Genomic DNA, 22,218 nt, shown 5'->3' with positions numbered 1-22,218 from the left:
TATGAAGTGAGCAGCCACTGTTTTTAGAGCTGTGCCCAGGAGCTGCCAGGCCCAACAGAGAATGGGCCCAGGGGGTGTTTTTTCTTAGGAGAGGAAAAGTGCTGTGCAGCTGATGTCAGTGAGCTGAGCCACGAGGGAAGGGCACTACTCCATGGCAGTACAGTGGTCAAACATCCCCAAGGACGTGCCTGTAGATGGTGTGTCCATATGGTGTTTGGGAGAGAAGGAACAGGCCCTGTGCCCTGAGGGCTGCGGCAGTGGCATGTGGCTGTCAGGGGCACTGAAATACCCATCAGAGGTTAAAATTTAGCCAAGGAAGAGCCCAAAGAAATGTGAGAAAGTGAGTTAAATAACCCTTGGTCCTGGATGCAGTGGTCAGTCCCCTGACTCCAAGTAAACATTCTGTTGCCCAGCAACCATTAAGATGCCAAGTAAACATTCAGGAGGTTGGAGTATCCAAAGGAGCTGTTATGGAGGTTGGAGTAGCCATAGGGCCTCTGTCCAGGGCTGGAATGGCCACAGGGCTGCAGAGGCCATAGGTCAAGGAAGGTCTCAGGAAAGCAGAGGCAAGAGGCTCCCAGGTCTCATCCCCTGCCTGGTGCCTCCTACACTGAGCCCCCAGGGCTGAAGGGCAGCCCCTGGGCTGAGCTGGGAAACAAGCAGTGCTAGCAGAACCTGGGCTCTCTGTTTACTACTGGTGTCTGGAGCAATGGAGACCTGGAGCAAAGAGATGTCAGCCTTTTTCCTCAGGATGTATGAGGTGGAACTCCCATCCTTGCTCAGGTGAGGGGGTTCTTCCACCAGCCTGCATCCTCTTCTCCTGCCGTTTCCATCCCTCCGTCCCTCACCACGGCAAACTCCCATGCCTTATGTCCATCACTTCTGCCTCCTCTTGTTGCCCCTTCTCCAGTTCTGTTCCTCCCTGTAACATCCCCTTGCTCTGCCAGGGGGATGCCTGCTGGGGAGGGGCGGGGATGCCACGCTGCCAGATGGGATCTGAGATGGTGTTGGAGTGCTCTGTCCCATCACCCTACCTGGGACACGGTCCAACATCCAGAGCAATCCAACACCCTGCCAAGGAACTGGACTCAGCGTGTAACCTCAAGGAAAACTCCTGTGGCAGGGAACTCACAGTGACAGAGGAGGACTCCCAATCTTCACTTACTCACCTCCTGAAGAAGAAGAAAGAAGCCCGAGAGATGGAAAAGACTCTGGCAGAGAAAGATGAGGTGAGAAAGATAGGTGGGTGCTGGGGCATGGTTGGGATGGCTTATGGTTTTTTGGAGGCTTTTTGGGAGGCAGGTGGCAGATTTTGGGTGCAGGCTGCCATGTGACCCTCACTGTGGTGCCAGGCCTTCAGGGAGAGGATTAAAGTCATCGCTGACCGGTGGAGGGACCTGCATGCTGAGAGAACCCAGCTGAAAGCCCTCATGGAGAGATCTGGAGGGACTGTACAGGTACACCAGATGACCCAGAGCTGCACCACCAACTCCTCCCCTCCCTTGGTGAAGACAGTCTTGAGCCTGACCTCCCGTTCAAGCCTCCTGTTGAGACTGGAGCTGTGAGGAGTAGGACTGGCAGGGCACAAGGTTTTGTAACACAGATATGGAAAGCCCTGATGGGTCTTGTGTGGGAAAGAGCTTGTCCTGTACCAGTGTGATCTCATGTGGGCCCGAAATGTCCCCCAGGAAGGGTGTTAGCCTCGTCCCCACTGCTGACACCCAGCTGTCCTCAGGGAACAAATCCGAGCAGGTCTGAAATTCAGATTGCCATCCCAGGTACCTGTCTCCAGGACCAAAGTATCAGTGCAAGAGGGATGGCCCAGTGAAACAGGGAGAGGAAATGTTCCTAGGGTGGTCCAGTACTGGTGTCTCCTCTCTGAAGATATGTCCTACCAGTGCTGGTAAGTGACCCAGCTCCATCTCACCTTGCCTTCCTTTCCCTCTCCCTGTATGTGCTGGTGGGGGGAACCACCAGGAACATGAAGAGTTAAGAATCCAAGCTCTGAAAATAATCAGCAAACAGAGAGAGGAGAAAATGAAAAAGGATGGTGAGCTTTTGAGAGCCAAGATGGAACTGGAAACCCTCAGAAAAAAACACTGGAATCTCTGCAAAAAAGTGCAGAAGTATTCCATCTTCAAGAAATACCTGGAGGATGTGGTGAAGGTCTCACAGGTGAGTTTGGACATAAGTGAGACGGATCACGGCCTCGGGGAGAGCCTTAGATAAATGCTAAAACTAGAGAAGATAAGGGAAGTCCAGGGCACTGCACACTTGCTGAAACCCAGAGACCTCAGATGGGATGGAAAAACCAACCTGCAACCAAAGTGAGCCGCAGGGAGCAGAGTTACGATAGGAGAACCAGAGCAGCAAGTGGAAGATTGAGAAAAGCAAAGAAAAACCAAGAGAAGGGAGAAAAGCTCAGGGCTTGGGGGAATGGGGGCATGTTTTTGTTGCTGTTTCAGGTCAGATGAATAGTTTGGGAGAAATGAAAAGCTGCCCAGAAAGCGTCCCCCGGCAGCTGTCAAAAAAGCTGTGCTCTCTCTCGAAGATGATGTCAGGACATCACTCATACTCCAACCACCCCTGCTGTGGCTTTCCAAGTCCTGGGGATGTGGCTCTGGAAGCTGCAGTTGTTCCTTGTGCTTTATCAGAGCACTGCTAGCCTGGGGAAGAGGTGCAGTACATCCCCTTTCTTATGGCAGTGACCGCTGTGGGTGGGGCATAGTGGAGCCCACCGCACAATAATCTCATGGAGAAGGGCAGAATCCTGGAACCACTGGGGCCGGGAAAGGTGGGAAGATCTTTCAGGAGGGAGAGCCATTGGCCCTGGTAAGGGCAGAGTACCAAATGACTCAAGATCTGCAGCTGGTGAGGAGAGGGCAAAGAGTTACTAACACCAGGAACCCTGTGCTGCAGTTTGAGGACATCTCAGAAGTCATTTCACAGTACAACTTGCTGGTGAGGACACAGAAGGACCTTCTGCAGTCACAACAGGGGTACAAGCAGCTGACTGAGCAAGACAAGGTGTTCCTGGAGCAGTACAAAGCAGAGAAAGAAACTGAGATGCTTCAGTACAAAAATGAGCTGATGCAGCTCAAACTACGTTTTGACCAGGCTCAACGTGACATCCCCCTCTGGGTAAGGAGTTGTGGGGTGGCAGGGGAAGATCTCCAAGCCTGGCTCGGTCAAGACTGGCTGATGGCTCATCCTTCAGTCATGGGGTCATGGCAGATTCCAGTAACAGTCTCTGGGATTGGAAGAGATTCCTAATTTCATCCCCATCCATGGGGCTGGAGAATGATGAATGGCAGACCAGTCTGGAGCATGAAAGTTAGGGTCTCCAAGCCAGGGTCTCTGGTGCTGAAGCACCACCATTGCTAGGGCATATTCCCATGCTGCATGTGCCCTTTCCTTCCAGGAGGCTCACTGGGCTGACATCCAGAACAGGACTTCCAAGAAGACTGGGAAGCTGTGGACTATCAAGCTGGCCATCCAGAACCTTTTCCACACATGCGTGCAAGCAGAGTGGAATGTGTTGGAGTGTAACAGCCACAGACAGCTGAACATGGTAAAGCCAAGCCAGAAGGAGGAGCAGTAATGAGTCTCCACTGCCCCAAGGGAAGGGAGAGCCTACAGACCCAAGAGACGCCTTCCTTTCACTGGGGCTCTCTCTCAGGCCTGGGGAAGGGCCAGGGCACACCAGGCAAACCTGTCTCTTCTGAGGAGGTAGCGCAGGGTCCTTGCCTGGCAGAAGGAGTGGGAGCCAGGCAGGCTGAGGCAGGGGATGCAGATCAAGCCATGGCCAGCCCTGGTTTTATTCACCCTTGCCCTGAACTCAGACTCACCCACAAAAGTTCATTCTGGTGGTGCAGATCCAGCGAGGCAAATACCTTATTCTGCTGCTCAGTTTGATTGGTGACATTTGCCCTCTGAAAAAGCCAACAAGCCTCCCTGTGGCTCCTGTTCCCTTCCCTGCACTGAGCTCTGCCATCTCTCTTTCCCACCCTAGATACAGCAGTTTATCCAACACCTTAAAGACATCCAGTTCTACGCAGGAGATGTTGCTACACCTCTGAAGACAAAAGGGATGTGGCAGCATGACCTGTCCTGCCAGTGAAGGTTCAGTGGGTTGGGAAGGGAAAGAGGAGGACAAGAGAACCCTACAGATACCCTAGACTCTTCATTTCCTGGGAGGATTGGACACATCAGAGCAATTCCATCCCACAGCTTCACCCCAGACACCACTGTGGGGCCTTCCTTAGAATTCTGGTTGCATGACACAGCGTTCCTGCAGAGCTGGCAAGATTGTGAGAGCAGGCTGGGACAGGAATATGATTTCAAACAGGGATCAGTACTAATGCTCACATTTGAACGTCCCACCCAAACCAAGCTCTTAGATATTTGAGAGACATGTCACGATGAGGTGGGAAGACTTTTCTTCAGGAGAGCTTCAGAGGGTTGCCACCACGATATGGATTTCCCTGCACAGCCATGTGTTATGGACTAAAGCTCACCTTCCCCTCAAGCTCTTAGGGAAAATGTGGAGAATGGATATAAGTGACAGATGAACCTGCCAAAGCTGAGCATTTAGCTGTTCATCACGTGTGCCACCATGATGAATGCAAAACAAGAGGACTAACAGTGGCTCTGGGGACACACTGTGGTGGTCAGTCAGGCTCCATAGTCTTTTGAGGAGGACCTTTTTATGCACCAAGGCCTCAATGACATAAGATTACAGATTTTGAGGCAAGAGGCCATTGATAACATGCTTTTGCTCCCTGCTCTTCTGTCCTGAGCTGAGGGAAGAAGAGGAAATAAAACCCTCTGAGACTGGGGAAATGTTGCACAGTGCAATGCAGAAATGCTGTGTGTGATGCTCAGCTATCCCTGGGCTTTGGGTGGCATTTGGGAGGAGCAGGGCTGGAAATAGAACATCAGGGAATGAGCTTTGAGGGCATGTCCCAAAACACCCACCACTCATTCAGAGTGATGTTTCCACTTTCCTCATCCTCACTGTGGTACAGTGTCCTTGCAATTGCTGGTGTTTTAGGTCATGGCCTAGACATAATTTGGAAGAATTAAAAATTAGTGGAAAAAAAGCAGTTCAAGTTCTTCAGCTTAGTGAGCTGAATGTGAGTGAGCATGAATCCCAAACTGGGTCTTTTTAGCCAGGCAGGTTCTGCCATCCACTTGGTTTGATCTTCCGAAAAAACAGGGTGTGAACTTTGATATTTCCATGTTGTATGGCAAGAAATAACGTGTCTGGAACAGTTTTAATCCTGGGTATTACCTCTCCTCCAAACTTCAGAGATTTACTGATATACACACCCTGCCTTCCTGCATGCGGGCGGGTAATTAGGAAGAAAAAATCCTCTTTGTGTGTTGGTACATGTTCCTTCTAAGCAATCCCAATTTCCATAGGGATCACATGTGGCTGAAATGCAGCCGTTGCTGGTATCCTGTGTGCTTTGCAGTCTACTGTGCTCATAAATAAAAAATGGGACAAATTTCAGTACCTAATCTTTTACACAAGACAACTAAGTGAGGGCTTCAGAGCCCTGTGCCAACACAGAAATGAATGACATGTCTTAATATTCTCACAGGAAATTTCAGAATGGTATAAATTGAATATATTAGATTGAAAGGTCATGTGGATTATTAACTCTGATTTTTTTAAAAAATATTTTTTCATGATATAGGTTAAAACCAACAAATTTAAGCCTTTAATTAACATCCTCTTAGTTGGGAATATGGCTGTTATGGAAATGTTTCCATTTTATAGCTATGTTTTTAAAATGAGGATACAGAAACATAGAACTTACATCTCAAAAAGTAACGTTTCTTTAACTATCCTCACATAAGCCTGGTCCAGTTGCCTGCATATCCCCACATCACACTGCCATGAGCTAGGAAATAAAGCTAAAAATCTAAGGCTGTTATAGAGAATCTTGTTTCTTGGTTTGTTTTGGTTTGGTGGTAAGGGGTTTCTTTTTTTCTTGTGTGTATGTGTTTTTTTTAAAAATGAATTTAACATTTTTTAAAATAAATCTTTTTAATTAAAAAAAAAATATGAAGGAAAGAAAAGCCATACACTTTCTTTCAGGTGAATACCAACTATTAACTGAGACAATGCCTTTGTTTCTTCTTTAAATTCTTGTATAACTGAGTTTTTTGACATTAATTGGGCTAATAAGAGTGTTGGACACAGGCTGAAACTGAAATCTGAGTGTATAACAGGAATCCATGCAGCGGTTAAGGAGTATCAGGGAAAATTTATACTTGGAGTTATATTGAAATAATTCCAATGTATCTTCACTGGAATTAATGAGTTTATTTTGGATTCATTTTTTGGTAAGTAGGAGGTTGGCAGCAGCAGGGATAAGAAAGTGGCTTTCTCTGAATTAGGAAAGAGAAAGAAAAAATTGCAATCTAGGAAATGACACAGCATTGGTTTCTTAAGAAAAAACTCTATAACTTTTTTGCCTTATTGTATATTTTGCAGAGGAAAAAATTGTAAAACTTAAATGGAATGGTTGATGTATGATGACTCCTGCTTAGAATTTGGTTTAAAATTTGAGACTATTTGTGTGATTATTCTTCAGCAAGGCAGATCTTTCTCATGGGGGCAGGCAGCCGCCCGGATCCACTCTCCTTCCTCATGCCACGTGGCATTGGGTTGTGTACAAATTAAAGACCAGCAGACCATGCTGTTCCCAGGCTGGCCTTGGGGTCACTCTTTCATTAAGAACTCAAACCCTCGTGTGCAGCAAATCCTCCACTGTCATGGGGAATTGCAGCAAGTGCAAGTGCAGCCCAGTCACTTCATGTGAGTAAATCGGGACAAATTCCCAGGATTACTGTGATTATGTGATGTTTAGCTCATGTTACATCCTGGGCTTCAGGGCAGGATGGTACCAGTGACCTGCTACACATGCATTTGTGTCCTGCTGGAGCCCCAAAGGTCTGGGATTCCTGAGGGGCCATGATGCATTTGGGGTGAAACATCTCTTTTTGTGCCCCCCAACATCAGGAGGTGTTGGATTAAATGTGGAATACTGTGGCTGGGCTTGTCTTCTGCCAGGTTCTCACCTTCCACTGTTCCTATAAAATGCTGTTTTTAAGCCCACAAGTACAATGTACAGCCCAATTTGATTCTTCCCCTGCACCCCGCTCAGCTGAGTTCCCACCTGGATCTCAGGTGGGATGCAGCTCTGGCATCCCCTATCATAAGAAGGATATGGAGCTGCTGGACCAAGTTCTAGAAGAGGTCACAAAGATGCTCCCAAGAGCTAGAGTACCTCTGCTATGGAAACAGGCTGAGAGATCTTGGGTTGTTCAACCTGGAGGAGGCTCTGGGGAGATGTTACAGCATCTTCCAGTACCTAAAAGGTCTCCAGGAAAGCTGGAGAAGGGCCTTTGACAAGGGCATGGCAGGATAGGACAAGGGGAAAGGACTTGAAACTGATAGAAGGCAGGTTTAGATTAGATTTTGGGAAGAAATTCTTTGCTGTGGGGGGGTTGAGGCACTGGAACGTGTTGCCTGGAGAAGCTGTGGATGTCCCATCACTGAAAGTGTTCAAGACCAGGCAGGATGGAGCCTTGAGCAACCTGGTCTTGTGGAAGGTATCCCTGCCCAAGTCTGGGGGGTTGGAGTTAGATGATATTTAATGTCCCTTCTATCCCAATCTACTCTATCATTGTATGAAATTCAGTCCACTGTGGGCACAACACATGCTCAATGGTAATGGGAATTGCAATGTTCTTGGGCTTGGCTGTGAAGTATTTGTAAGATGAGAGTGCAGTGCTGTAATTTTTGTTAAAGTCACTTCAAAAGAAAAAAAAGGAAGCACCCAATCAGATATCAGCTCTGGATTGGTGAGGCACTTGAACTAGATGGTTGTTGTAAGTCCCTTCCAACTGAAATAGTCTATACTATTCAAAATATCTAGGGTTTGATATTTTGTTGTTCAGTCCCAGATACACAGAGATACGTGTGTGCTTACAGCAGTGTGAAAAAAATTAGGTCAATTTGAAGTCTTCATTCCTTACTTTTAAGATGTGTGTAGTTCCAAGTGCTGCCATTATTACAGCTGAAAGTCATTTGGTGGTCCTGAGTAGGTTGTTGAAATGAGGGTAAATAAAACAACCCAACCCTTCATCTGGTATTGGGCATTGAGTACTGGGTGGAGAAACTTCATTTAAATGTCTGTGATGGCTATCTGAGAGACATCCTTCGGATGAGCAATAGCCGGCTGTCAATTTGGCAACACAACTGTGCAGGGGCAACCAGCAGCAAGAGTAATTTTGTTGATGAGCCAGTTTGCACCAGGAGCTCATTGTGAGGGGCAGAAAAAAGACTATGCTTCAGCTTAAGGGAAGGGGGAGCAGCTGGAAGAAACACTCAGCATAGAGACTGCATGAGGTGTTGGCTGGAGCAATGCTGAGTGCATGTGAGTGTACAAATAGCTGGGGTCAGGCACCTGCTGAGAAGATGCATATAGAGAGTGACTCTCTTGTGTTTGACAGGTAGGAAAAAAAGGGGGGGGGGGGGGGGAATGAGTTAAATTGCTTGCAAAAAAATCAACCCGGTGTTTATGTAACAGCCAATGGTTATTTTAAAGCCAGAGAGGGATGCCTGTACAGCAGAGAGTGGATGATGAGATAGAGTTAAATCTAAATATGTATAAGGTCCTGTTCAGGAAAGGATAATCTTTCAAAGTGAGCATGTACAGCTGCTCACACTTGTTCGCTAATCCTTCCAAAATGTGTCCTGTGAGAATTCCCACACAACCCCAAGTAAATTGCAGATTTGGGAGGAAGCCACACTGCAGATTAACAGATGTTCAAGTCACCTCTCACTCTGCCCCCCTGGATGATGAGGCACTGCGGTCTTGCTCCACACCTGCCCTTCTCTCCCCACTCCCAGTCCTCTCACTCGTGCCCTGCTCCATACAGACACTTGGATTCATTTTTCATGGATACAAATGTGTGCACATCAAGGGCACGCTGAGGAAAGAAAGAGATTAGAAACACCTGGTAGGAGCTTCTCGGGGAGAAATGCCTTCAAGAAGGTGAGACCAGAGCATTTTTGCCTCGGCCGGGTATCAGGTGATGGGCAAAGGGCTGAGGGTAGGGATGGGGTCTGGGCACCCCTGTGACACCCTCCACCTGGAGAAAAACCTCTTCATCTGAGAGGAGTAAAGTGCTCCTGCTGCTGCCAGGGATGGGAGGAACAGCAAGTGGGATAGGAGGGCTCTGGTGGACAGGGAAAGAGCAGCCCAGATAATGTGCATGGGAAAGTTCCCTCAGGAAAGGGTGATGTGGGTAAGCCTTTGGGAGTGCACTAGTGTGATAAATCAGAATTTGCTTTTCTCCATGAATGTGGCACCTTGGGTAGATTTACCCAAATCTCCCTTTTTCCCTTGTTGCAGTTCATGTCACAAGATCTACTTGTTAGAAAGTTAATATAAAGTATGTAGTTGATCCATAACATGCTGTATGCTTCTGACTGGTGCAGTTTTCCTCTCTGTATTCAGCCCCTTACACCATGCCTCAGTGTGCCTACACATCTGTTCAAGGCTCATGAATTCAGGAAAGACAACTTTTATGCAATGTCTGTCTGGTGGCTCTTGTTCTTCTAAACAATGTTACAGGAAGAGGAGTTGAAGACACAGGATTTCAAGTGACCCAAAATTCACAGTATCACTTTTGCATGATATCTAAATATGAGGGACCATAGGAACCTCTTGTCCTGGGGAAAGACCGGTAAGAGACTAGAGTCTGGCATTCTGCTAGGCCTAAGGGAATAGTAGCTGTAAATTAACTTAATAAAGATAAAGTTGTATAACTGTTTTCATTCTAACTTGGTTAGCAATTTGTTACAACTTTCAGCTTTTGGGATGAAATTTTCTGGGCTTGTTTTCAGACTGGGAAAAAAAAAGGACACAAATGAGTCTAAACTTGTTTAGGCTAAATATTATTGAATAATCTCTCTATCTAATGAGAGATAGGAAACTTTTCTCCGATTATTACTTTCTATGATTCCTTCAATGAATGTTGATAAAGCAGACACAGTGGGTTTTACACACTGAAGTGTGGGCCAAATGTGCCTGATTTCATGAGCTATTGCTGTTCTTTTTGGCCTCATGAGTTTTTGAAGGTTTTATTATATTATTTTGTTTTCAGGTCTGCAAAGCTAGTGAGTTCCACAAGCCAAAACTCTGATTTGAGAATTGCATCAATTGCTCAGGACTTTTCAAATTGTTGTAATTCAGATTAAAAAGATGAACACCAGGGAGTTCTCACCCAGTTTCCCTGTACCTGTACTCCTTCTTTGGATACATTTCAGACAGGAGCTGGTCTGTGATGCTCCAAAGATGTCTGGCAGCCCTGTGGCACTGCTAAAGCTTATTTCTGTCAGTACAACCCAAAAGTTTGCTTTGTAACTATCAGTAGTATGTCAGTAAGGAAGAAGACACAATTTGATCTCTGGGGTTGGAGATGATTTTAAAGGCCCCTTCCAAACCAAACTATTTCTCTGATCTATTCTGTGGCTGGTGTAAAAAGTTGCCTGTGTCCTAGTGTGCATCAGAACTGGCCTTGACTCAACCTCCTGCTCTGAGGCTCGGCAAGGCAATGATTTGTGTGTGTGCATTAAAATAAAATTAATGTCATTTTGCTGTAACAAAACAGATTTATGTCTGCACCAGGTATATTTTCCAGTATATCAAATCCAGTCAATTAATTTAATGGGCTTACTGTATCCTTCGTGCCATAGTTTTAAGCCAAATCAAAGGTGCTCAAATGGTGATGGTAAAAACAGTGAGAGTTTGAAAATCAGCTCCTTGCTGCTTACACTGAATTTATATACAGAACTTGACATTTGAGCTGGTGGAATTTTCCAGTGATACGTAAAATTAGACCTTCACATTTGTTTTTATTTTCTATCTGCCGTTCACTTTGTTTGCCTTGGTTAAGTTTCTAATTTTCCTTTTATACAGTCCCTGTGCACTGGTTAAACATAATTGGTGGGAACATTCTTGCTCAGTTTGCAGGAAGATGCTTTGCTAGGGGGGCCTGCTTGGATCCCAGATTGCAAATAGTTACAATTGGAAACTTGGGATGTATTTTTCCTCTTGAAGTCAGGTCCACTGGCAAATATCACGGTCTAATTATCATACCACAGAGAGCTAGGGTAGTAGTGTGACTGCTCTATTTAATGGCTAAAATTACAGGGTTGTAAACTGTATTCTGACCTCTGCCAGTCAGAGTTTCAGGCATTTCAACACCTCAGGTAACCACCCTGTGCCCATTGGAGTGACAGTGATTTGCCTCTCTGTGCTATCACAGACTTCAATTAGTTTGGCTTTTCAAGTCATAGAATCCTCAGACAACTCAAAGAGCTGCTCCAGCACAGATCATGCTCCTAAATGACTATTTTGATATTCAGAGCTTCTTTTGCTGTTGCTGAAGGTACTTTTTTTCATAAGCAGAAATCGTTTATCAGCTCAAAAGTTTTTGCTGTTTTCTCAAGAAATGAGTTCTTAACCCAGCTGCTATTAACAAAACCACTGACATCACATGTGCAACTCTGCTCCTGGGCTTAGAAGATCTTTCGGCTGAAGGAAATGAGCTTTGAGGAATAAAATGCTTGCCTTTGTTCTGCTAATCTCATGTTCAAAGCCCAGAATTATTTCAGGAGTTAATTTGATTGATCTCAATAGATTAGTTAAAACTGATCTGGGTTCCAATTCGTATTTATCCCTTGGTGACTGGATATCCAGGATATTCCCCAGCACTTGCACAATCAAGTGTCTTTCCATTTAATTTGAGAGTGTTTTTCTGGCTTGTGGTGTGCTCAGAAATGTGTCCTCTTTCCACTCTGAAAGTTGATGAAGAAAGTTTGTGCAGTTTAAGTTTTTGCACAGGTTGTGCTGTCCGTTCCCAAAAATAACTCATAAAGGTGTTAAATAGAAAACTAATATGTCATTCTTTGAGGTTACAACTTCCCTAATACTTTAGAGGACATGAACTGTTTTCATGAACCATTAAAAGCAAAAAAGTATTTTCCCCATTAAAGAAGGCAACCCTCTGTTCAAGGCAATTCAGGGGAAAAGGAGGATTTGTCCCTCCAAACCAGCCCTGGAGACAGGTGAGCTGCAATTTCATTCTTACACCAGGCAATCCAGTTCTCTGCTTTGGCAAGTGTCCACTGCTGGGGAAGCTGGGCTGTGAGGGGCAGCAGGGCCCTTGTAGGTGAGGAAAAGTTTTGCTCCAGGTATTTAATCAGTTGAGAAAGCAAATAGAGGTGAGGGAAGGGAATGAGGTGGAGACTAAAGGCAGAAAATGTGAGTGGGATGAGTGGTGTGGCTTCATGTAGCCCACAAGTCAGGGTGCTGGCCACATGCCTTGGAGAGGGGCTGAGTGGGCTCACCCTGGCAGGAAGATGAAGAAAAGGGAACATCATGATCATGAGAGAGATTCTGGTTTTCGTTTCAGTACAAAGAGAAGTAAGGAAAAACTCAGTAATATGAAACAGTGAGGAATTCAAAACCCATAGGAAGGTGGATGCTTTCATGCAGCATGGGCCTGGTGGGTCATGAATACATCTACCTGCCCCTCAACCTAGCCCAACAAGTCTGGGATGAAGCAAATCAGGAGCTCTGCTGAGCACGCTGTGTTTGCTCATATTTTGTATTTGTTAATCCATCCATTCACTCATGAACGGCCTAAGGTGTTGCTGGAGTTAAATCCTGAAAAGGGTACACAAACAGGCTCAGCACACAGAACCCTTCCTCAAAGGGCTGTGCAGCAAGCAAGCCCCAGGGAAAGCTGAGAGGAATGCAGCAATCAGAGCATAACTCACTCTGTTAGTAATTTCTTTGACTCTATCTCACAGAGAGTTTATTTTGGCAAATGTGGAGCATGGAAAAAAAACCCAAGTATTCCAGTTGTGAGTATTGTGTATCTTTCCTGAGCTGGAGACGACTGCTTGATGGGATAGGGTAGGGTGGTTGGAAATGGATAGAGTCCATGGATGGAAGGACAAGACTTTCCTGACAAAACCGTGGTAAAACTTTCTAGTTTGATAGCAGACAGAAAATTCTAGTGGGATTAATCCTGGAGAAGATTTGCATCGAGCTTGACAGTGGATGTGGAGCCACATTCAGTTCCTGAAAGGACAGAATTGTTTCTGCAGTGTGATAACCTCAGCATGTCAGAGAGATCACTGCAAGACACTGTAGGGATACAAGGCACTGATGTGGTTTTCTGAGAGGCAGCAAGGAAAGGCAGTTGTGGGTTGGGTGATAGCTGACAACAAATACCTACTCACCTACCTATGAGGTGGGAAAACCTGCAGAACCTGCAGCTCCCACCATACTTACGTGCTCATGGGGGACAAACATGAAACTCAAAAAGAAATACAGCATCAAAATAATCCACCTCTTGCCACTCTTAATTGATGTGCAGAGAATGAGCATTTTACGAAGGTCTTTTGATGAATTAATCCAAACTTAATCCAAACAGTCACTTACAGCATGTTCTTGCAAAAGCTTGTGGGAGTGCTGTGGAAATGACACTGCTTTTCTCTTTTCAAGTCCCTTTTTGTGGCAGAGGAGTTGAGAGTGTGTCTGGATCAGCCCCAATTGCTTGGGCCACGGGAACAAAGAAGATGTAGCAGGAAACACCTGGCAGCCCTATGGATATCCTCAGTGTATCTGTGTCCCTTGAGCAGGCAGGACAGACCAGACCATCCTTTGGTGCAAGGAACAAATTATGAGCAAAAAAAAAAGTGGGTATGCACCTCTATACAGCAGCTACAAGACCTGAATGTCTGCAAACAAGTGTCCTACTGCTCTACAGCAACAGATTAACTTCTTTTCTAGTCATCTGAGTGGCAGGTACTATTTGGGTCCTTGAGACTGATTAACCTTGCTGGAGGAATAAAATTGGTGGTGGATTGGATAGCACACTCTGGACAAGCTGCCTGTGCTGTGAGTGGTAATGCGCTGGAACCTTTGCTCCCTAAAACTTGTCTTGAACCTGATTGTGAGCTGAAGTCTGTGCAATTAAGACGACAACTGAACTTGGGGTTTTGTGGGCTTCAGCTTGCATGGGATACCCAGCTGAAATGGGGACATGACTGAAGGTAGAGTGAAGCTAATGAAAATACAGATACCACTGACGCTTCATGTCCCCAGAAAACATCCACGGGGTCAGTTCCACCAAAGAAAAGTTGGTTTAAGCAAGTGTCTATTCATTCCCTTGCATCCACTATTCTGTGTCCCAGGCCAAAAGCTGAAATTCATCAAACCTACTGGATATCCCAGTAGGAGGCATTACTTTACCTGAAGGTTTGGTCCATGTGTAGAGCAGTTCCCTATGTCATCTTGTTGGTTGAACTCTCTCAAGTCCTCTTGCACACCTTCCCCCCCCCCACAACCCTTCAAACCCTCAGTCTCTTAAGGCACATCAACTCCAAACAAGAATCAATACTCTTTGCAGGCCAGTTTTGCAATACTCTTTTCAGCTAAACCTGAATAACTGTTTAGTTACAGTCCTCTCTAACTGGGGTAGTTTCCTCTAGAGATGATCAGAAAATTTGTCTGCTTAGAGAAGATTTTGGCTGAGCCTATATGTAATTTTAGTTCTCATGACTGTGGAATAAACTTTTGTTTTGGCAGCTGCGGTGTCCAGCCTTGTTAATTTATTGATTTGTGAGCTCTGAAGAGCTTGGATTAAGCTCCAAGAAGTGGACCATAGCAAATGTGAGAGAAGAGGAAATGTCATTTTCCCTGTCTTTCTGAGCCTGGGGGCTGTGTCAGGGTTTGGTGGTGCAGAAACACCTCCTGCCCCTATACAGATGCTCAAACAATTAACCTCTGCTACCTCCTGTCCACACAGTATATGAGGATGGAGGGAGATCTCCAACAGGGTCAGTTCTGCAGGCTTCCTACTGATTTTGGAGGGTCTTGGTAGGCTGAATAATGCAGGCACAGAGCAGAGGAATACAGGCTACAAGAGGAATATGAAACAGGTGAATTTTGGTGAGCTCGTTCTGTTTAGCATTCTATGAAACATCTGTTTCATTTCACCAGTAGCAACAGGCTGGATGTTGCAGTTCCAATTTTTGTTATTGTAAGGGCTGAAGGTTGATGGTGACGTCTCTCCTGATGGCTGTGCACAATGTGATGTCTCTCCTGATGGTTTGTTGCTCTCTGGCACTGACACCAGCAGTAAAACATTCCAGTTGGACTGGCAAATCTACCCAATCTCCTGCTCACAAAACAGCTCTGAAGGCTGCTGTACCCTGGGAATGACAGTGTGCTTGGATTTATGGGGCTGCCTTGAGTAAAGGACTGCACATGCTGCTGTTGAGAAGAAAGTCATAGTGCTACTAGGCATGCTTTTTTGCTTCTGGGGTCTTTTTTTCCCCCAACAGCCTCTCCTTATAATTTCGCTCTTTGGTGACAGCATTATTTGTGTAGGAACAATAATTTTTCCTTTTCTTGGCAGTATTATCAAAATACCAATGTCATTAGAAAAAGTTTGGTTGATAGTCACAAGGAGCACTGACATTACTCCAGCAGTGGACAGCAAATGGTTAAATCTATTTAATTTGCTTGTATGTTTTCTGTCAGAATAAAGGCCAGCTTATACTCCACAGACTACTTCAATTGCACACACAAGCTATAAGAATGCCTCTGATAAGCCTTATTTTGGACAGTGTTTTTGCAAAGAAAGCCACTCCAAATTAATTATTTCACGTTTTCTCCTTCCCTGAGTAAATGACTTCATTCATTGTAAATTACATCCCTGCAAGTTTTGAATTATTTGTGTTGCTCTGAAAAGGTTTTTCCTCTGTACATTTTGTGTATTTCCTATTATTCCATTCCAAAGGATTCCTTCCTGATGACTGGGTTCACTCTGAACAAATCCATGGCCTGTGCTGAAAACTAATCATAGTAAGTGCTGAGATTGTTTCATGTGTGTGCTTATCCAGAACTTGGCTGAACATTAAAACAGATGAAATGGGAATGTTTTATTTTCCTGTGACTGCATCCATTCCATGGACACTTCCATGTCTTGTAGATTTGACTCTGGTTGAGTATTTTGAAGTTTTTTGTTGAAATCAGTATCTATGAATGTGCTATGTTTAGAATAATTTGACAAAATAATAGATCATTGCATACACCCCCAGATGAAATAAAACCTGTGTTGTAAATAACACCTGTGATTATCAGAAACAAAAACATGCTACAAATGTAACTAATTTGTTGGCATTTAATGCTGTTACAATAATATATGTTTCTGTTCCTGATCATTTGCTGATTATTGTGAACACCACAATAATTTGGCTTTGTACTGTACAAGGAAACAGTAAAACGGAAAACTGCAATTCCTAAAAGCTGTCAAGAAAATACTTCCAGTAGTGGGTGGCCAAAAGAAAAGATATTTAGTAAACTTGAAAACAGGCATACGAGGACATGCCTGGATGGATGGATGTGAACAGGTGTGAACTTTCTTGCTCTGTAAGCCAACTGGGCACAAGCCAGCTTCATCAAGAAGCCATGAAGCCATGTTCTTGCAGTGCTGGGCTTAAATATTCCACCCTGCCTGCTAGGAGCTTGTTTTAGCTCCCCTTGAGTAGCCAGAGAGCTCCTGCAAGCGCAGTGTGATGCCGAAGCCAGCTCAGTCAGGCTGGTTTGGAAGGCAGACAGAGGAGCCTGTGTGTGTCTGCTCCCATCTGTGTAGACATGCCCTAAACCAGGCTGGGTGAAATATGGAGTCTTAATTAAAAACTATGGGTGAAATTTGGAGTCTTAATTAAAAGCTATGTTAATTTAGTAGGCCAAAATTTTGCCTGCTGTTGGCATGGATCTGTATTGGACAAGAAGAATGTTTTTCCACTTCCCAAGTAGACAAAATATTGGAGCTTGTGTCTTTGAAGTTGGAGATGACAAAAAATGACTTGGATTATTTCTGCTTGAAAATGCCTTCCTTTGTGTTTCCACCTCAGGTTGGGTGCTCACATGGTTCCCATCCCCACAGAGCCTGGACATCTTGTGTTCTTTGATGTACAACTCTAACAATCCCTGTGAGAAGGGATTGCGCTGGTTTTTCTCATTGGGCAGATGGGGAACAGAGCCCCAGAGACAAAACGGAGATTTCCCCAAGGCTACGTGCTGCCTCATGCAGTGGCATCCTGGACCAGTTCCTCCAAGGAGTCATGAGGTGTCTCAAGACTCCTTTAGAACTTCCCTTTGGGCCTTTTTCATACAGAAAATATGGTGCTTTTGCTTTTCTAAACTCCAGCAGGTCACGCACTTACCTGGCAGCGTGAGGTCAGCATGGGCAGGTCTCACTGCTCCGTGGTCACTGGTGGACATGAATGGCCAATAAATGGCCTTTGTCCTGGCCTGTGGCAGGCCACAACTTCAGTGAGGGCAAATGCCTTGGCACAGGTTTAGTCTGCATTAACTTGCCAAAAGGGTGTCCTGGCACCATCTGGGAAACTCATGAACACAGAGCTGTTTCCAAAACTCACCCTCCTGGGATGTGGAGAACATTCATTTGTCCAGCCTCTCCTGTGTGCTCAGGGGATAGCCCCTCGTCCTGTTTTATCTGGATTTTTAGGCATTGTATCACTTCATTTGTAAAATGCTCCCATGGACTTCCCAGGGAAACGAAGACGCTGCTTGACCTCACGCTTGGGTGGGACAGGATGTGAGAAGGAACAGTGCATGGAGGGAAAACATCTGAATTACGAGCCCCTTTAGGGGAGAGTGACCTCATACTGACGACCTACAAGCAGCAAACCAGGCCAAATTACTGCAATAAACTATTAATTGAGAAGAGATTATCATGTTACTAAAATATTTCTGTGCTGTTTTTCCACCACTGCTCTCAGGGAAGATGAGCTATCAGGCCATGCATCCTAGACAGGATTATGCCTTTATTCAGGTAAAGCCTTTGGGCTGGCACAGCTTTTGTGGCCCTATGCGGTGGGAAGAGCTGGGATGGGATGTGGAATAGGAGGGACTCTGATATCTGAGGACTGTGCAGTTGGCAAACAGGGCACGGGCACTCATCACAGGCTGCACGAACTCTCAGGGTCTCCACTGCTTTGCAGGTGCAGGGGAAAGATGTGTTTGTAGGGCACTTCTTAATTCCCAAGGCAGGCAGATGTGCTTTGAAGCAGCTGAGGTTTCTGAGCTGTTCTCATGGCTCCTCCGCTTGCCTAAGGACAGGGAACAGGGCTGGGCTTCAAACGATGAGTTCAATCCTGCCCTCTTTGAAGTCCTTGGCAGAAATTCCCAGCACCAGCTATGAGGTCTGTGTGGCTGAAGGGGCTACAACAGAGCAAAATGCCTTGTCTGGCCAGTTTAACTGGAGAGCCTGGGACTGCTTTTCTGGGGGGACATGATGGGGAACACCAGCTGGCTTGGTCAGGCTGGGGTGTGACAAGCTTCATGGATCCATGTCCAGAGGACTCCTTGAAGCACCCCATTAGAATTTAATATAATTTATCCCTATCTTCTTTCTCTTCTTAGAGCCCACACTTTACTGCTGTGACCAGCACTGGAGTCCTGGCATGTATGGAAATAGTTTAACAGGCTTCAGGCAGGGTTTGCAATGTTGAAAATCAGAAAAATAAAGAGCTTCATAGAAACAGAGCCAATTGGATCTCGAAGCCATGAAAGAGAGAGAAAAAAACATTATCAGCCTCTTGGCACAGGGATGTTTGTGTGTGTGTGTTTGCTTGGCTGTGCTTCTGATAGATACTTTGAGCTTCTGTACATGGTGCCTGGCACAGCTGGGGTGGGGAGATCCAACAGGCAGAGGAACACACATGACAAAACTGCTGCTCGTTGGTCTTTGAGTTTTTGGATAGGTAAAGTGGCCCTGCATCCTCCACCCACCTCTGTAAGCTTGTCCTGTGCTTAGTTTGCAAAGCTCTATATAGTAGCATATGGTAATAGAACAGTGGGCTGCAGCCAGGCAAGAGAAGGGACTGTGGAGCATCACAGCCCTGGATATGTTGCATGGGCCAAAATGTGTGAAAATGATTGTAAAGATTGACTTTACTGTGTAGTCACAGGGGACACTGATCAAAGCACTCCAGATGTTGTTCTTCCCCTGCTCTTTAATATGAAAGTCACCAACAAGGTCCAGAATCTGCTTTCATTCCCCAGGGCTGCACTGGCACAAGCTGCCCTGGGTCCCTGCTGCCCAGCCTTTGCTCCAGCAGCAGCTGTGCGCAGTGCTGCTCTCAAGGAGAGTCACTGCTTCATCAGCTGGATGGATGGTCCCAGCTGGCTTGAAAGGCAACACCATGGCTCCACAGTGTGTCCAATTCTTTTTAATTTGTTTCTCATTATGCAAAATTTCTGGCTTATGTCTAATGCCATCTTACATTTAAACCCATATAGTAGATGTTTGCAGGATTGCAAAATCTGTGAGATTGTGGGTTTTGCCTTCTGCCTGTTACACTGCTCTTGCTGTTCCTCTCTGTAGTCTATTCCTTCCCCTGCCAAGACAGATTTGCTGCTATCAAAGTCCTGCAGCTGACATATTTCTAATCATCCCTTCGTTGCAGTCTCTCTTCTGTAAACAATTAGTGAACCCCTTCTGGGATTTGGAGTCATTGTTCTAACTTCCTAATTATTTATCTTTTTTTGGCTCTTTTATTTCTTGGCAAGAAAGATTTAGTGGCCAGGAAACATTAATGCACTTGCTCTCCAAGTTCCTGTGCTTTGGTTAATCACTCCAGCTGAAACCTGTTGATACTGGATGATTTCTGGGGCTTTATTATGTGAGTCTTTATAGCACATTTAACAAAGGAGCAATAAATGAGCTCGGTGGCAGGCATATTTCTATGATGGAAATTGCTTTTCCCTTTGGGATGGGATCCAAAGACCACTGAAGTGAGTGAGATTCTTTCCAGCAACTCAGCGGGTTTGCTCTGGTTGCTGATGGAGGGACTGTCACCCAGCCACTGATGGCTGAGATGCCTTTGCTCTCCTGGCACCCTTGGTCACATGTTGGTCCCTGGCAAGAACTGCTGGTGAAAACCCTGAGTTACTGACCCTGGATCTCTTGGGGATTTAGGGGAACCCAATTGATGTGAGTTGTGCTCAGTAAATTTGCTTAAAAAATTTCTCTCCTGAGGAACCTCACTATTTACATTGTTGTTAAAGAGTAATATGAAGAAAGAAAAAAATATTTTTAATGTATTTTTCCTCCCGATACACCTGTGATTATCAATTACTACCTGCACAAAACCAGAGCACAGCCATTAGCTGGGTTTGCTGCATGAGATTACCCAAGGAATCTCCAAATCACCTTTGGCTGATCTCAGGTACATTGGCCATAGCAAACTGACTCAGACTGGCCTGTTTTGACTGTTCATGCTGGCCTTCTGGCCTTCTCCTTTTATCTCCTCAGATTGTGCCATCCTTGTACCTACATGCTGAAAGCTTTCCTTGTTAAAGTGGTGAGAACTAATTACTCATCAGGCTTGGAAAGATTCTGCTGTCCTGTCCTGTCCTGGCAGACTGCCCCTCCCAGCTAGTCCAGGGCACCATCTTCTGAACTCTGAGGAAAAGGGATTCCTCCCTCCATTTTCCAGGCATTTCAGTGTCAGCATTGCATAATTCATGTATTGTTCAAGCCATATTAACATTGCTCTTTTTCTTGATTACTCCTTATTAAAGTGCTATGTCAGCATGTTAGTTTGTTTACTTTCCCATTAGCTTCCAAGAGCTTGGCTCAATCCTTTACAAATGTTAATGCTCTCCTCTGAGCAGTTATGGGTCAGTGTGTGAATAATCTTTATGCAGGAAAACCAAACATCCAAACACTGCACTGGGAATCGTACAGGGTCACATTAATGAATTTCATGAGGGGAAGGGCAGAGGAAACACTGAGTTTTGGTGCCCAGATTGCTTGCTTCCAACCAAACCCATTGGATTAATCTTTCTTTTCAGCACCAGAGAATGTTCCTTGCACTCTGTTCCTTGTATTCTGGTGGCCAGGGATCCCTCTTCCTTCAGTGAGAAGAGACACACCCCCCTGGAGGGAAATTTGCACCTTCAGTGGTTGTACTTGCCTTCTGGAGAAGCCCACCTCTGGCCACTGACCACAAGGGAAGCTTAATGGAATCCTTACCACACTCACCACCTCAGAGAAGCGTCTGCCATTGCCTTTGGAAGTGACTTCTGAGAGGACTAGAGGTGTCTATTATGGCTGGAGGCTCAAAGGATGGACTTGGTGTGACACACAAGAAAAGTTAATTTCTGTCCATTGAAGAGCTGGAGAAAGCAGTAATGCTGTGCTTTCCTCACTCCTCCCCATGCCCAGGCCTATAAAGTATCCATGTAGGATATTCCATAAAGACTCCCATGCGTGATTTTCTTCTGCTTGATGGGACTTGAACTTGCTTTTCCCAAAGAGATGTCCAAACAAATCTCTCAAAGCCTCTCCCAGACGCTGAAATTTTTAAAGATGTTCCCATTTGTATAAAATAATTAAACTGCCAGTGGAACAGTCCAGGTCTCTCCCCTTCCCAGCTGAAAGCCCTAATAGCAGGGTGTAGTGATTCAGGAAACCTGCCCACACATTCTGTGGCTTTTGTCTGAAGGTCTGAGTTCTCAAAGCCTACCTGTGCCAAGAACACTTTCCTGGCTGGGTTGCCAACCCCCACCAGGCTCTGTCCATCAAACAGGGTCTGTTAAGCACCGTGGTCCTCTCTTCCAGCACAGGCATCGTGGACAGCAGCTTGGGACCTCCAGAGAAGTACTTTACTTGAGGAGATCACCTTGCCTGTGGGCACACCAGGCAGTCTCCTTAGTGGATGGCCCCTGTTTAACAAAGAGAAAGTTTGAAAAAAGGGGCTGATCTAGAGGGAAAGCATTTCCCCAGATCAGGCTCAGAGGAAACTGCCTGGCTCCACAGTTTCATTAGGACAAAAGGATCCCACCAGGAGGGTGAACTTGGTGTGCTCCAGCTCAGTTTTGATTTTCAAGCTTGCATTCAGCGAGGCCGTGAGTTTTCCAGACCCTCTGTGCCATAGATATGCTGCTGAGGACAGCTTGGTGGGCCATGAAGACTTAGGCCCATTCTGTAGCAAGTATAATATTTCACTCCAAATGATATTTTCCTACTAGAAGTGATATAAATAAACAATAAAAATTTTTTGTGCAGTCAGTAAGA

At 45.5% G+C, this 22,218-nt stretch overlaps 1 protein-coding gene across 1 annotated transcript; it reads left to right on the top strand.

Annotated features, from left to right (window-relative positions):
- Nucleotides 1-709: 709 nt before the first annotated feature.
- LOC120752696 (coiled-coil domain-containing protein 42-like) lies at nucleotides 710-4,120 on the top strand. Its single transcript, XM_058420623.1, has 7 exons — nucleotides 710-783; nucleotides 1,124-1,229; nucleotides 1,353-1,457; nucleotides 1,978-2,175; nucleotides 2,920-3,141; nucleotides 3,422-3,571; nucleotides 4,013-4,120. The coding sequence occupies exons 1-7, from the start codon at nucleotides 710-712 to the stop codon at nucleotides 4,118-4,120; spliced, it is 963 nt and encodes a 320-aa protein (XP_058276606.1).
- The last annotated feature ends 18,098 nt before the right edge of the window (nucleotides 4,121-22,218 follow it).

This window comes from Hirundo rustica, chromosome 5, assembly GCF_015227805.2.
Source record: "Hirundo rustica isolate bHirRus1 chromosome 5, bHirRus1.pri.v3, whole genome shotgun sequence".
Classification (NCBI taxonomy): Eukaryota; Metazoa; Chordata; class Aves; order Passeriformes; family Hirundinidae; genus Hirundo; species Hirundo rustica.
The sequence above is the reverse complement of the archived record's forward strand: the minus strand, read 5'-3'. Positions and strand labels throughout refer to the sequence as shown.